Raw genomic sequence first — 16,283 nt, 5'->3', positions numbered from 1 at the left:
AGCATCCAAACCCGTGCAACAGTGCTACCATCTTCTCTCACCCAGCTCTTAGCATCAATATTCAGTCCTCTTTCTCCCTAATCTGATCATTTCCTTAAATTCAAGAAATAAAAAATGTGTCATGTATAATTAAGATATTGCCCCACCAATGAAATCCAATGTTGATAAGAAATGAAGAGAAAAATCAATGCTTTTTATTTCTCTGCAAAGGAATATCTTAGAAGAGAACAGTGATATGGAGAATAACCTCAGCTATACAGACTATACCAGATATAAAAGAAGACAGGTCAATGGAAAGACTGAAGGATTCAAATTCATCTTAGAATTAGAGTCTTCTTCCGCCCACCCTATACTATGACAAGTAGGCAGAGTCCCGACTCCGTGGAAAAACAGGTTAGAGGCCACTGCTTTAGTCTGGTCTGGCATTCTAGGCTGTCACTCACCTGTGCCATTGGCCAAGCCACTGTGGCTTGGGTTCTTGATGGGCTGGCGGTGCCGGGTGCTAGTACCAGGGCTCTGCTCGCCGGCTGCTGTGGTTGTTCTGGCTGAACCACCTGAATGTCTGTGCGTCCTGGGGATTCAAAGTATAAAGCAGGCAGATATAAGTCACTGTGAAAAAGAAAGAAGTGGATCCCACCTAATTCATCGTATTCCCTCTTTCACTATTTATTGGAAATAACACCTTTAATAGCCCCTCTAGTCTTTGACTCAACAGAAGCTGGCTCCAAACAGAGAGACGCAGGTAAGCTTCCTTCCTGGTAAAAGCCCAAAAGGCAACTTTGGGTAAACTTTTCCACTTGAAGTAAACACATCCAGAGTGAATTGCCCCCACATCTGAAATAACTGGCAAAATATCCTGTGACCATCATATTATTTTTATTGGGCTCGAATGTAAGAAATAAACAAGAATCATTGGATAGGCTACAGATGACATATTTCTCCCATTAGGCAAAAAGAGCCCCAAACTTATGCAAATCCATTTTCTCTATAGCTAGAAACAGGCTTCCCTTGGGAACAGAAGTCAAGGAGCATTAGACAACTTCAGCCAAAGCTTATGTTGACATGTTTTATCTAGAAAAGACGACTCAGTGGTCCATGCAAGTAAACGAGGAACAATACAGACAGGGCTCTATATCACAAGGACAACAGTAAGATCGGGCAGCAGAGGAGCAATCTGACATCTTCAGAAAACACGAGGCCATAGGCAGCACGCATTCTCAGGGTTCTGTTGTAGCGTGACTTCGTCCACTTCATGAAAATGTCTAATCCTCCCTGCCCTTCAGCTGTTTTGTCAAAGGAAATTATTCTACTACCTAGTCATTATATACTACTTTCAAGAGTGAGAGGATTTAAATACCAGCCAGTGAAGAAAAGACCAACCCTGTCCAGGCAGAGAAGCAGAGGTCCAGAGAACAATCCATACCATGTGATATGGGGCAGCGAGAACTAGATTATGATGCCCATTTTATAGATAAGAAAACAGACACAGAGAAAATAAGCAATGGAGCAAACACTCAAATCCAGGCGGTCTAAGGTCAAGAGCCCACACTGTTGGGTTGGAGGAGGGGGTGGGAAGCCTGGACTTAAACTAAATCCCTCCTGGCCTATTCTTTCACTGGTCACCTGGCCAATGGAGAGATGACGAGGTCGAATAGAAAGTTTCCCACTGGGAGGCTGCACACCCCCCAGAACACCTCTGTTTGTAAGACTCTCCAGGCTAGTGTGTTGGGACAAGCCTGCAGCACAGCAAACTCAGAGGTTCCTCCGGGAATAAGAAGCGCCCCACCAACTACCTTCTCCAGCACAAGGAACGGATTTTTCCAACAAGATGGGCATAAACCAAAACGTTTATAGTGATTACCTTTGGACATCGGGAAGACGGATGCCTTTAGCTTTTCCTTCTATGTTTAGTTAGATTTTTCTAGTTTCCTTCATTGAAAAAAATGAAGATATATAAATCACCTTTATTCTTGTATACTTTTGAGTAAGGAAAAAACACATTTTTTTTTTAAAGGAGAAAAAAGTGGGTTTTCTTGGGCCAAAACTACAACAACAACAACAAAAGAAATCTAGCAAACTCTGGAGTCCCTCATACCTACAGACTGCGTGGCAGTTAAAAATGGATGGAGAGGGCACCACTGAGCTATGGAAATAAAGATTTAATTTGGACGCTCTTTTTCCACCTTATTTTTCCCTGAGCTAATTTCATAAATCAAAAGCTGTCAACCACACCTCAGTGCAGAAAAATATTTCAAAGTCCCCACTTCATGGGAAGAAATGTCAGTATTGAGCATTTTACCACAGCTCCTCATCGAAAGCAGAGTGAGTGCGGACTAGTTCCAAAGGGAAAGACAGTCTCTAGCCACTGGTGAATGTATGGATATGTGTTGAGGGCAGAAAGCTTGAGAGAGATAAAACTGGTTAAGAGAAGGTTTATTTCAGTCAAGAATCCCCTTAAAAGGACAAAAAAAGCCTCTCTGATTTGGTACTCGCAGCCCACAGCAGAGGGCTGGATCCCTCAGGAGGACGCGGCCACGTGGGCAGCACAGAAAATGTGACATCAGTCCTGTCACACACACGGGCTCTGACAAGCCCATGATTTCTTCCAGGGGCCTGGGCTCCTTGTCCCTCTGCTGAGCAGCTGGGCATGACAACAGGGTGGGTCTCATTACTCTCCAGGCTCCTCCCTCCCTTCCCCGAAAGGGCATGTGGTCAGAGTTGAGAGAGAATACTTTCAGAAATGTTTAACCACTAATGATAGTAGCTTACCCTGAATGACAGGCTGGAGCAGAGCCGGGATTAGTCCTTAAACCAGGGGCAGCTGGGACCACTTTGCCTGAATTGCCACCTCCCTGCCTGTGGCCCACTGCCACCCCCGCTCCCCTCCACCTCCACTCCCTCCCCCCTGCCACACACACATAAATACCCTTCCCCTAGATTCTGCCCTTGCCTTAAATCTGGAGCTTCCACTTTTTTCCTCTTGAATTACCTTTAAAATAAGACTCTCAGAAGGAAGAGAAGGCCTCAGCGTTTGAGGAAAATCTCTCCAGCAGTTTCCTCTCTTGGAGGACTCACTCAACCCTTAAAAGACGGGATTGTGTCGTGATTAAAAGCTGGCCGAAATGCTGAAACCATGCACCAGAAGCCAAAATAGTATCAGGATAAAAGTGGGGCAATGGGGTGGGGATGAGCTGGGCTCCACCACAGACAGCCTGGCTTCAGCTCCGCCAATGACTTCAACCTTGGCCTGATCCCTCCACCATTTTGGGGGGGCGGGGAGAGTTATGCAGCCCCTGGGGCAGTCAGAAGAAGGCGGAACAGCTAAACTCAACAAACGGTTTCAAGTCACCTAGTTAGACAAGTCAGCTCTCGTTACAGCACACGCTTCTCAGAATGCTGGCATGTCCTCACCTCAGTTCCTCCCTCAGACACTGAGGCCTCCCTGAGGAAAGCCAATGGAGGCCAGGACCTTGAGATTCTCTCACCATGCTCCTGAAGGCAGATCTGCTGCAGGTGAGGTCCCCAGGAGGGGGCTCTCGCCTATTCCTTGCCATTCAAGCTTTGCCATTTACAACGCTGGCCTCAGTCATCACCTGCACCCTGAGAGCCAGAGCCTTGGATGCCTTGGGACACCTTGCGTCACCCTTCATGAAGGCCACTGAATTGCATTCAATCATTATTTTCTGAGCACTAGGCCCTGTTCTAGGGCTAGCAACAGAACAGAAAGAGTCCTGACCTCAAGGAGCTTACATCTTGGTGGAAATGCAATGATCTTGCTCAGACACATTTGCATCACGCCCTACAATGCTGACATGTGGGAGCTACTTGGCCAGCGAGTGAGCCTGGCTGACAAGCTGGCATTGTCACTCAGTGAAGCTTTGTTGTTGACCACCATTACATATGCAGTAGTTTATGTGGAGTAACTAAACAAAACAAAACTTTCTTTGGTTTAAAAAAAAAAAAGGAAGCCAGCGCTAGCATTGGTAAAGTAAATGAAAACAAAACAAAGAGTCCAGAAAAGTGACGGCTCACAAGCCAGAGCAGAAAACGTTTTGCAAAATTAAAAAGTAGAATTCAAAATTTGGTGGTGACTCAGAACTTGACATTGATAAGTCTATCATATCCTTTATGTGGCAACTGATTTTAAAAAGCAGTTGGTGGCTTCATCAAAATTCAAAACTCCTGCTCTTCCAAAGACACTGTCAAGAAAATGAAGACAATCCACAGACTGGGAAACAAATCTGTAAACTACATATCTGACAAAGGACTTATATCCAGAATATATACAGGACTCTCAAAACTCAATAAGAAAACAACAAATCAATATAAAAAGTAATCAAAAGATTTTAACAGACACTTCACCAGAGAAGATCTACAGATGGCAAATAAGCACATGAAAGATGTTCAACATCATTAGTCATTAGTGAAAGGCAAATTAAAACCACAATGAGATATCATTACATACCCATTAGAATGGATAAAGTAAAAACAAACAAAAAAAACCTGACAGTAACAAGTGCTGGCAGATAAATAAAGCAACTGGAACTCTCAAAACTTGCTGGAGGGAAGGTAACATGGTACAGCCACTTCGGAAAACAGTTTGCCAGTTTCCTATAAAGTTAAACACGCACTTAGCATACAAACCAGCAATCCTACTTCTAACTATTTACCCAAGAGAAATGGAAAGGTATATTTACACAAAACCTGTAGGCAAATGTTTATAGTGATTTTATGCATAATTTCCCAAACTGAAAACAACCCAAAGTCCTTCAACTGGATGAACAGACTGTAGTATATCCATTCAGTGGAATACTACTCAGCAAATAAAAGGAACAAGCTAGTGACACATGCAACAACATAGCTGATTCACAAATGCATTACGCAAAGTGGAAGAAGACAGATTCAAATAGCATAGCGTGCTATTCCATTTTTATGACATTCGGGAAGTGGTAAAACTGTAGGGAAAAAATACAGATCAGTGTGTACCAGTGACTGGGGGTAGAAGGAGGAGTTGACTACAGAGGGACATAAGATAAAACCTTTTCTATCTTGATTATGGTAGTGGTTACCAGACTACAGTTATGCATTGCATAATGATGTTTTGGTCAACAACTGTGGTCCCATAAGATTAGTACGATACAGCCTAGGTGTGTGGTAAGCTATACCATCTAGGTTTGTGTAAGTATCCTTTTTGATGTTCGCACAATAACAAAATCACCTAACAACGCATTTCTCAGACTGTATCCCCATCATTAAGTGACACATGACTCTGTATCCTTTTGTCAAAATTCACAGAACCGCACACTGCAAAGGGTGAATTTTACTGTATGTAATTACATCTCAATAAACCTAAGAATTTTAAAAAGCAATTTGTGTGTTTCAGCCACTGCAAAAAAGGCTCATCAAGTAAGAAAAAATAAAGTGAGTAAAAGTTTTAAAAGGCAGGTAACTTATGGTGTGAGGATGTGCTCAAAAACAACAGAAAACAAGAGCCTTGATTGCAATGTGATTTAGAAAATACTCAGGACTCGCCAAACACTGTATCAATGTGGGGATTCTTCAAAGGGATGCGTCTCTCCCAAGTGTCAGCAATTCATGGGTGACCAGACACTCGGTGCCAGGCATAGTTTTCTATCTCCAGAATATTAAAGGGAGGTTCTTTGACCTCAGATTCAGGCCCATTAGTATTCGAGCTCAACAGAAGAGGAGTTTTAGGGTATAACAACTGATAGTGGGTTTTCCTGCATAAAAAAAAAAAAAGGCACAGAAATTAAAATTGCCTAATAAACTTAAAACTTCTCACATTCCAATCCGGGGAATCAATATTTGCCTGGAGAACCAGAACCAAGAGGGCAGCTGTCCCACCCCTCCTCTGAGTCCTCTTAGCTGGCCATTGTCTTTTAATAGCAGCATGGAAACAAAACTGAGTGAGGCTGGCCAGTTTCCAGCAAGACAGAACCAGCAAAAAACAGGCACTTAAAATAGAAGCATGGAGAAAAAATGGGAAACAGTGATGGGAAAAGAAATGGTTTCCACCATTCAGAGAGGCATCAATAAGCAAACCTACTCCCACCTCCACCCTCCTCAATTCTTGCTCCTCATTCAACTGTGGATCAGAAAAAAAAAAAAAAAAAAAAATGAGGGGGATAAAAAGGAGAGGTGAAAAGGGAAAGGCACAATTAGAGTTAAAATGGGATCCTTCTAGTCATTCCAAGGGTAATTTACGGCTCCATTCCACACCCTAGCTCTTGCTGCCAGCCTCAGAAATGACAGGAAAGGTAAAAATAAAGTCCACTCTACATTACAGAAAGACAAATGATTTATTTCTGTCCAACCTGGAGTACACAGCAATCCTCTCAACAGTGACAGTTTTATGAGACTGGAAAACTCATCTTAAGAGAGAAGATACAATAAATTTTCACTCATCTAATCTAATTCCAGGTTGTGTGCTGGGCTTAACTGAAAAGAATGCTCAAACACCCTCCTAAACTTGAAAGAGACTGAAGCTTGGGGAACATCTTCACTGTCGCATTCTACCGCCAGCTCGGGGCAGCAGTCAATGACTTGAAGTTCCTTGAACATAAAAGGCAGCTCATGATTTATTTGTCTCATGGTCTGAGATCGTCTAACCTGAATTACAAGGGGGTAGGATGCTCTCACAGCATCGTGCACGAGGGCCAACAACCTCCACTGACTTAGAGGAGGAATCCACGTGGGGCAGACCCTGAAAAGAAAGCGGGGCTCCAACTTGTACACGTCGACCAGAAAAGTGTCTCCATCTTCTCCCACTGGTATCACATCTTGTATGAATCTGGCCCAGCCCAGAGCATCCCTATGCTACAGCCCCAGAACTGAAAGGACTACATGGGACCCTAAGGCACTGGGGATGACAGTATATTTGGGCATTATTTCTAAGTGTTCTGACGTAACAAATCACAAAGGCAGGAAATCAGCAGGAATGAGCTAAGTTTCAAAAAGAGTATGTTCAATGGACATTCCCCAAAACATCTCTCTGAACTCCTCATGAGGATTCAGAGACTTTGTTGATCTACTCACCTAGCATACTCTTCTCCGGACTCTTCCCCCAGCTGGCTCCTCATCCATATCTTGGTCTGAATGTCCCTCATCTCCCAAGCTACAACAAATTCCTTTGTATTCTCTGGCATAGCATTCTAATCTTTCTCTTTATGACACTTCTTTTTGTAATTATATATTTGTTTGTGTGTTTATTTGTTTAATGTCTGTCTCCAATAAGGTCCATGAAGGCAGGGACCATGTCTTTTTTGTGTATACCCAGCATGTGCCTGACCCCACTGTAGCATACAAAAATATTTGCTGAATGAATAAAAGAAGCAAGTTATCAAGTTCAAAAGCACTCTTTGGCCTGTACTCTCTAGTACTTCCTATGTTCTTTGCAATCCAGTCACTCATCACCTCCCCATCTCCTGCCACCCATTGAAAGAATGGAATCTATGCCAAAGGATGGAATCCAGGGTCTACCAGGTATCAAGAAGGGTCAGAGCTACTGTCTACCAGAAAGACTAGCCCTAAGCGCCATGTGAAAACATTCTCTAGCATCAGAGCCTAGAAATAAAAATTCTTTCATCAGACTCATTTCATGCCCACATACATATATTAAAATTGCAAGACAATCTCCAAATTCAACCAGATTTTATTTGGCATAGGCTTTTTTTAATTCTAGTTGTAATTTTCAAGCACACTCCAACAGGTAAAGACTAGACAAGTGATTAAACATGAGAATTAAGAGAGAGACCTTCTGCAGTAGGCAGAATTTCTAAAATGACCCCTCCTCCCAAAGAATCCCAACCCTAACGCCTAAAACCAGTGAAGATGACAAGACATCACAACCTTCATTATGTTATGTTACATAGCACAGCTGACCTTAAGAAAGGGAGATCACCCAGGTGGGCCTGATCTAATCACATGATCTAGAAGCACAGCGCTTTCTCCAGCAAGTGTCAGAAGTGGAGGGCAGAAGAGGAAATCAGAGAGATTCAAAGCACAAGGGAGATTTGATATACCCTTGCTGGCTTGAAGATGGGGCAGGGGGCAGGGGGGACACATGAGAAGGAATGTGGGTGGCCTTAAGGAGCTGAGAGAGGCCCTGATTGACAGCCAGTAAGGAACTAGGGACCTCAGTCCTACAATTGCAAGAAACTGAATTTAGCCAATGACCTGAATGAGCTTTGAAGCAGATTCTTCCTTAGAGTTTGCAGATAAGCACGCAGCCCTGCCGATGCCTTGATTTTGGCCTTGTGAGACGATGAGTAGACAATTCAGCCAGCTACACTGTGCTGGACTTCTGACTTACAGAACTGTGAGCTAATCAATGGTGTTGTTTTAAGTCCTAAGTTTGTGGGGATTTATTACAAACAGCCATAGAAAACTAATAAATCCTCTCAATACAAATATATATCAATTTCCACAGAAGAAGAAACTAACTTTCAAATTACGGTTAGGTAATAGCCTCAGACCGAATTCTTTTTTTTTTTTTTTTGAGGAAGATTAGCCCTGAGCTAACAGCTGCCAATCCTCCCCTTTTTGCTGAGGAAGACTGGCCCTGAGCTAACATCCAGGCCCATCTTCCTCTACTTTATATGGGTGATGCCCACCACAGCATGGCATGCCAAGCGGTGCCACGTCCGCACCCGGGATCTGAACTGGCGAACCCCAGGCTGCTGAAGCAGAACATGCACACTTAACCGCTGCGCACCGGGCTGGCTCCCCTCAGACCGAATTCTTGCTGCTCACCCTACCTCAATCTTACATCAGAGGGCCTTAGACAGTATGGTGCTGCTCTATGGAATCAGTGCTTGTCTCAAAGGGACAGCATTTCAGTGATCCAAATGTCCTTTCTGAGACGCATTTCTAAGATTCAACAACCACTTGGGAATTTGGACAGCTCTACATAAGTGAGATGTTCTCAGAGGGCAAATAAGCAACATTCTTTTTTGGTAGAGTTCAGGTACATGGACTTCACACATTCTTTTTCAAGACGTATTTATGCATCAACTTATCTCTTATTCCAATGTTAAACTTAAAAGTTGCAAGGATTTGAAAAGAATAGTCTATGAAAAGGATTCAATATGGAAAAATCAATTATGAGGAAAAAACAGATGAAACAGGAGAAAGTGAGCAGGCAGTGGGAACCCCCCACGCTCTTGGCAGTCAGGCTAAGCCCAGGAAAGCACAAGGCAGTTCTGATAAAAAGCCTCCCCTGCACCCTGCGTCCTGAAACCATCACTTCTCAGGAGTCGGGGCGCCAAGGAATGTAACCAGTAGCCAGACCCACCCTGAAGTTCTGGCAAACGAGGAGGAGGAACACAAGACTCTTTCAACTCAACAAATATTTATTGAGCTGCTGCTACGTGCAGCAAGGCAGTATTCCAGGCCCTGCGAGGGGCACAGAGATGAATGAGGCACAGACGCCTTGACATGGTGTTTGGCCAAGAACTCAGCACCACTCCCCGTGGCACCCCTTCCTGGAAAAAAAAAAGTAGATGGGAGAGGAAGAAGTAATTGCTCAGGAGTTCCCAACTCATCATTCTTTTCTAAGTGTAAAGCACAACTGTATGATCTGATTTAAAATAAAACTGTTTTTACCTTTTTTTAAGGTAAAATTTTTAAAAACAAGAACAAAACCCACCTGATCCAAATCTCCCCTTCTCTTTCACAAAAGAACAATTATTTGCACCATATCCTATTCTGGGGTTTTCACAAATCTCATTTTAAAAGTTTTTCGTCATTTCGTTATCACAAAGTTGCACCTTCAAAGGCCATGTGTAAGCACACAAAGAAGACCCAGCATGTACACATGCTAGAAAACTCCAAGTAAAGCTACACAGAAAATCTTCAGACAGGAGCCAGTGAATAAGTTCTTGTTCCCTTTACACCAACAGTTGCAGAATTTCATACTCCGTTACCAAATACTCAGCAGCCAAAGACATCTTCAACTCATCAAGACAAAGAAAAGGCAGGCCAAATGCAGGCCTGCGGGAGAGTTAGTCTAGAGATGGGGAACCAAGAAAGCAAAGCAGACAGAAATTAGAAGGCAAGAGGATGAGAACGCCAAACCTATCAAGAATCACAAGAAACATAAACGGACTAATAGTGACAGTTTAATGATAGAAGTTATCATATTGGCATTTAAAAAATCCAGTTAATTGCTGTTGTAACACCACCGAAAATATAAGGACCAAAGAAGTGCAAACTAAATGGATGGGGAAAAAAATATGCCGAGCAAATGCAAAACAAAAGGAAGTTCGGGTAGCTATGCTAATGTCAAACCAAACAGATTTTTTCAGGGATTTTTAAAATTCAGGCATAATTTACATATAGTAAAATTCACCCTTTTTAAGGCTATAGGATAATGAGTTCTAACAAATATCACAATCAAGACATGGAACGTTTCCATTGCCCCCAAACATTTCTTGGTGCCCCTTTGCAGTCAATCCCTCTCCTCCACTCCCAGCAGCTGCTGATTGGATTTCTGTCCCTATCATTTTGCCTCTTCCAGAATGTTAGATAAATGGAAGGAATCATACAGAATGTAGCCTTTTGTGTCTGGCTCCTTGCGCTTAGCATAATGCTTTTGAGAGTCATCCATGCTGTAGTAAATAAATTTTAAGAGGATAAATTTTAAGAGAAAAGGCACTAAAAAAAGAGAGGTTCACAAGATAAGCATAAAAAGTTCAATCTGTCCATAAGACATATTTCATATTCATACTGTGGACCCAATAAAATAACCTTGAAATACATAAAGCAGAAATTCACAGATATGATCTGGCCCTGCCCATGACTGCTGTCATCTCCTCCTGTTTTCCCATGGCTCCCTCCACTCCAGCCCACTCCAGCCACACTGGCGTCCCTACCGTTCCTTCAACTCCAAAGGCACACTCCCATCTTTGTTCCTTTACAACAGCCATTCCTCTACCCAGGCATTTTTCCCCCAGGCAGCCTCATGGCTAACTCTCTCACCTTCTTCAAATGTTCTCTTAAAGGTCATCTTCTTAGTAACCCCTCTCTTCACTGCCTTATTTAATACTGCATCCTGCTTTATGTAATATATTCATATAGATTTTTGCATGGATCAAATTTATTTTTTAAATAATAAAGATCAAGAAAACCGGAAAAAAAAGGAACACTCTGGGATTCTGCATTATTATAGAAGCCATGGGAGAGAATGCTTCCAGAAAGGACTAGTCCACAAAGTTAAACCTGGAGACAGCTCAGGTTGGCCTTCGTGGCTGTCATTTTGGTAGAGTGACTGAGGCAGATGCCAGAATGAAGTGAACTAACACGTAAGTGGAAATAGGAGAGTCCCAAAGAGTATTGAGACCAATATCTTCACTATATTTTCAAAAAGTTGAGGGTACATAATAACTTCAGGAAACCCTGTGATATATAAAGCATAAAGCAATAAATTGTGTTTCCATTCTGTGACTATTTTTATCCAATGCAAAATGAAAAACCTAAATATAGAATTGTTTCAGTGTTTGAAAGGACTCACCCTATTTAGGCTGTTGAGTATGTCATCATAAAGACAGTCACTAAACCAAACCCCAAATCTCCACCTCCACAGACTCTGGTGCTTTCGAAAGGAGCCATCCAGTGCCAACAGAATCATCCTGAAGGAAAAGTCTAACCTCATCACACCAAACCACAGCCACAAACACCACAGTTGAAGCAACCCCTTTCCCTGCCATCCACATCTGTCCAAAGCATCTGCAGCCAGTTCTATTCTGGTCTTCCATCATCACATACCCAAGCTGCTTAAGCTCCCATGACTAAAAAGTCATTTCTCCAAGACCCATATTCTTTCTATTGGCTTCTCTCAAAACTCCCTTTCAATCACAATTTCTAGGACTGAGAAGTCCTAGAATCTAGATACAGATCTGGTTAAAGTAGAAATTTCACCCCTGTGCCCTAAACTGTGGTGACCCTTATATTGGTCCTGTTTTTCGTATATATTTTGTTTTGCTATTTCTCTTAAGTTTGGTTTGCATTCCTCCTCCTATGGATACACTTTCAGAGGACGGACTCTGTCCCAGAGCCACACAGCACCACTGTTCCATAAAGTCTGCTAAACACCAATCCCAACCACTACGGGGAATGCCATTTTAAAGTGACAGCTTCATAAGCTCCTCCTCTCCTGCATTTCTTATTTCCATGAGTGACATCACAAACCCAGAGCCTAGGAGTCCCCTCTATTTCTCCTCATCCTCTACCCTGTCAGTCACCGGTCCTGCTCAATGATTACACCTCCTGGGTGCTTCTAGATACTTCTCCCGTCTCCTCTGTAATCTGCCACTGCCCAAGACTAGTCATCAACTCCTATTTTACAAGTTCCTACAACAGTCCTCTAATTGGTTCCTGAGTCTAGTTTCAGCCTCCACTGTGTCAGACATTCCCACCCTCTCCTATTCCACATGCCTCCCTTCTCCTGCCCCCTCACTGCAGGGAGTAAAGACTCTCAGAGTCCATTGCAGCTAGGTTCTGGAGGTGTTTAGGCTGCACCAATGAGAAGCTCTTGCAGGAGATTTAGAAAGCAGAAAGGAGGGAGAGACTATTCTTCTTGTGGTGGTGATGACCAGCAGGGGCTCCTGCAGACTCCATGCTTCAGTGCCGGGACACCAGCTCATGGATGTGAGGCGATTGTAGGGGCAGCGGCAGTTTCCTGACATCTGGATTGCAGCTGCAGGGCTGTGACCTTGAAACCAAGGATGGGGAGGGCCTCACTTCTATTCCTCTGGCCCATCCAATGACTTTTATAAATGTCCAACTCCCATATTAAATCTCTTTCTGCTCAAAATACCTGGAATGGTTTCTGTTTCCTGCAACGAACCCTAGCTGAGATAGCTTCAAACGCATCCATCAGATACTTTCCTGAATAATTTATCGCAGAAACAGCACATCATGCCCTTGCTCAAAATTCAGTGGTTCTCTATCTTCAAAGAATAAAATCTAAAGTCCTCAGTAAAGCACAAAAGGCCCTTTGTGAACTGGTCTTACCTTCTTACCATCTCCTATAGCAGGGATCAGCAAACTTTCTGTAAATGGCCAGATAGTGAATATTTTAGGCTTTACAGACCATACAGTCTCTGTCATAACTACTTAACTCTGCCATTGTAGCATGAAAGTAGCCATAGATGACATGTAAATGAATGAATATAGCTGTATTCACATAAAATTTTATTTACAAAAACAGGTGGTCAAGAGAATAAGAAGAAAAGCCACACACTGGGAGAAAATATTTGCAAACTGTTATCCAAAATACAGGAAGAACTCTTAAAACTCAACAAGAAGAAAAGGAACAACCTGATTAAAAATAAGCAAAAGACCTGAATAGACATTTCATCAAATAAGATATACACATGGCAAATGAGAATATGAAAAGGTGCTCCACATCATACGTCATCAGGGAACTACAAATTAAAAGAGCAATGAGACACCACTACATGCCTCTTAGAATGGCCAAAATCTGGAACACTGACAACACCAAATGCTGGTAAGGATGTGGAGCAACAGGAACTCTCATTCATTGCTGGTGGGGATGTAAAATGGTACAGCCATTTTGGAAGATAGTTTGGCAATTTCTTAGAAAACCAAGCATCCTCTTACCATACGACCCAGCAATTGCTCTCCTTGGTATTTACCCAAAGGAGTTGAAAACACATCCACAGAAAAACCTGCACACTGTTTATAGCAGCTTTATTCATAATTGTCAAAACTTGGAAGTAACTAAGATGTCCTTCAGTAGGTGAATGGATAAATAAACTGTGGTACATCCAGAAAATGGACAATTATTCAGCACTAAAAAGAAATGAGCTATCAAGCCATGAAAAGACATGGAGGAAACTTAAATGCATATTACTAAGCAAAAGAAGCCAATCTGAGCTATAAACTTTATCACTCCAATTATAGAAAGGGTAAAATTAAGGAGACATTAAAAGGATCAGTGGTTGCCAGGAATTAGGAAGGAGGGAGGACCGAACAGGCAGAGCACAGAGGATTTTTAGGGCAGTGAAACCACTCTGGGTGGTACTATAATAGTGGATATATGTCATTATACATTTGTCAAAACCTACAGCGTACATCACCAAGAGTGAACCCTAATGTAAACTATGGACTTTGGAGGATAATGATGTGTAAATGTAGGTTCATCAGTTGTAAGAAATGTACCACTCTAGTGTGGGATGTTGACAGTAGTAGAGGCTGTATGTATGTAGGAGCAGGGGATATATGGGAAATCTCTGTACCTTCTGCTTCATTTTGCTGTAAAGCTAAGACTGCTGTAAAAAAACCCAAAACAGGTGGCAGCCTGGATTTGGCTTGCAAACTACAGTTTGCTACAACCATCATCCTGAATATCTTACATGTCAACACTACCAAATGACTAACATTTCCTCGATTAAGCCAAGTTCTCTTATTCTCCCTTGCCTCTGTCTGTGCTGTTCCCTCTGCCTGGAGTCGCTTTCTTACCCCGACTTCATCCGTCTGCAAACTCCTTCAAAGTAAAGCTCAAACATGTGAGGTTTCCCCCTAGATCCTCCAGGTGGATTTAGGTAAACTTTCCACTATCTTCCTCTTGCATTTGTACTCATCACTACTATGGGGTCCATTGCACTGAACAGTAATCGTCACCTGTATATCTCCATCCCACTAGGTGCCACAGTCTTTGATGTCAGCAACCATGATTTTTCATCTTTTTATCATCACGACACAGCTCAGGGCCGGCTATCGATGTTTGCGGAACGAATATTGCCTTAACAGCACATTTTTGCCTTACTTTCTCCTAGTTCATGAGACATCCCTAACCAGCTCTCTGGTACACACCACACCTCTCTAGGCTCATAGAGAAGAAAAGCCCAATAAAACCCTATGAAAGAAATAGATCTGAACAAACAAATGTATAATAATGTGTAGCGCATAAATTTAAGTACTGCAAAATTAATAAATCGATGTATAAATGAATGTGTAATTCATCTCCATAATTACTTTTTGATGTCTGGCTTTGAGGATGTAGTGGGGCTCTTGTCCACAGTCTCAATCCTATTCTAGATATACCAACTGCTTGGAAGAGAGCCCTGCCAGCTCCTTGAGAGCAGGGACTGTGTCTCAGTTATCACTGAACGAATAAATGAATTACATTTATTCTTTTTCTCACTCCTTTCTCTTCCCCAGCAATTGTAATGAGTCTATGGCCAGATTTTAAGTAAGAGTTGTTGGGTGGGAAGCCTGAACGGAAACTGTGAAGGTGCTCATTCAGTTTCATGCTGACAAGGTGACATCTCCAAATAACCACAGTTCCAAATCAAGTAACCTTTAGTCATCTCAATTGATGGAGACGTGGCAGTGTCCAACAATGACTGAGAGAAGGGGCCACGCCGGAAAGCTCCGCTCCCACCCCTCTTTCCCTGTTAGCTTTGCTTCCCAATCCCCCTGCCCTCCCAGGACTCCCAGCAGGACTCCCAGCAGGACTCCCAGCAGTGTTCCCAGCAGTGTTCCCAGCAGCCTCACGCCCAGCTGAGTTTATTTTTCTTTCCTTTCTGGGCTAGGCTGTCTGCAGACACAGCTGATGAGCTATTTAGAGCTCACCAGAGACCTTGGGGCTTTGTAAGTCTCTGAGATTACAGCTCTTTTAAATCTTCAGAGGTCATTAATGCCAAGGCAAGGGAGTCAATAAATTTGATATGTTTTCATCAAAGCAGGACTAAAACGGAAAGAGGAAAAGAGGGTGGATGAAAACTCTATCATAAGAGGTTCTGAAACTTGTACATATAAAAGAACCACAGGGGGAACCTGTTAAATTGCAGATTCTGACCAACATGGGCCAATACTGACAGCTGATGAGGCACACAGGCAAATTTAAGGCCTCTGGCTCTTCACACCAACTGTGCACACACATGCACGAGCACACACAGACACACACACACATTCATGCACGTTCACATATACTCTTAAAGAAAATAACTGAAATACATACATATACAATATAGGAAAATTAACTGTTTAAGCCCCTATATACAGCTTCTTCACCAAGATCCCCTTCACAGTTTTCAGAACTATTAATAAAAAACTTTATAAACCTAAAAGCAAATTCAACGCATTCTCCCATTTTTGGTACCATTTTCCTGTATGACTATGGAAAATCTACAGAGATTCTAGACTGAGGAGCTAGTTATTCAACTCAGAAGAAATCTTAAGTCTGTGCTTGGAGCAGCAACATCACTCACAGATAGTCCTAAGGGTTTCATCCGTTA

General features: G+C 42.6%; 1 protein-coding gene across 2 annotated transcripts in view; it reads right to left on the bottom strand.

The window, feature by feature from the left end:
* Positions 1-16,283, bottom strand: part of WWP2 (WW domain containing E3 ubiquitin protein ligase 2) — a 135,216-nt gene that overhangs the window by 53,732 nt on the left and 65,201 nt on the right. For both annotated transcript variants that reach the window (XM_046681928.1, XM_046681929.1), the window contains exon 7: positions 444-571. In XM_046681928.1, the coding sequence (XP_046537884.1) occupies positions 444-571 (128 nt within the window). The remainder of the gene's footprint in view (positions 1-443; positions 572-16,283) is intronic.

Source organism: Equus quagga, chromosome 13 (genome assembly GCF_021613505.1).
Source record: "Equus quagga isolate Etosha38 chromosome 13, UCLA_HA_Equagga_1.0, whole genome shotgun sequence".
Taxonomy (NCBI): Eukaryota; Metazoa; Chordata; class Mammalia; order Perissodactyla; family Equidae; genus Equus; species Equus quagga.
This window is presented reverse-complemented; position numbering and strand designations above follow the sequence as displayed.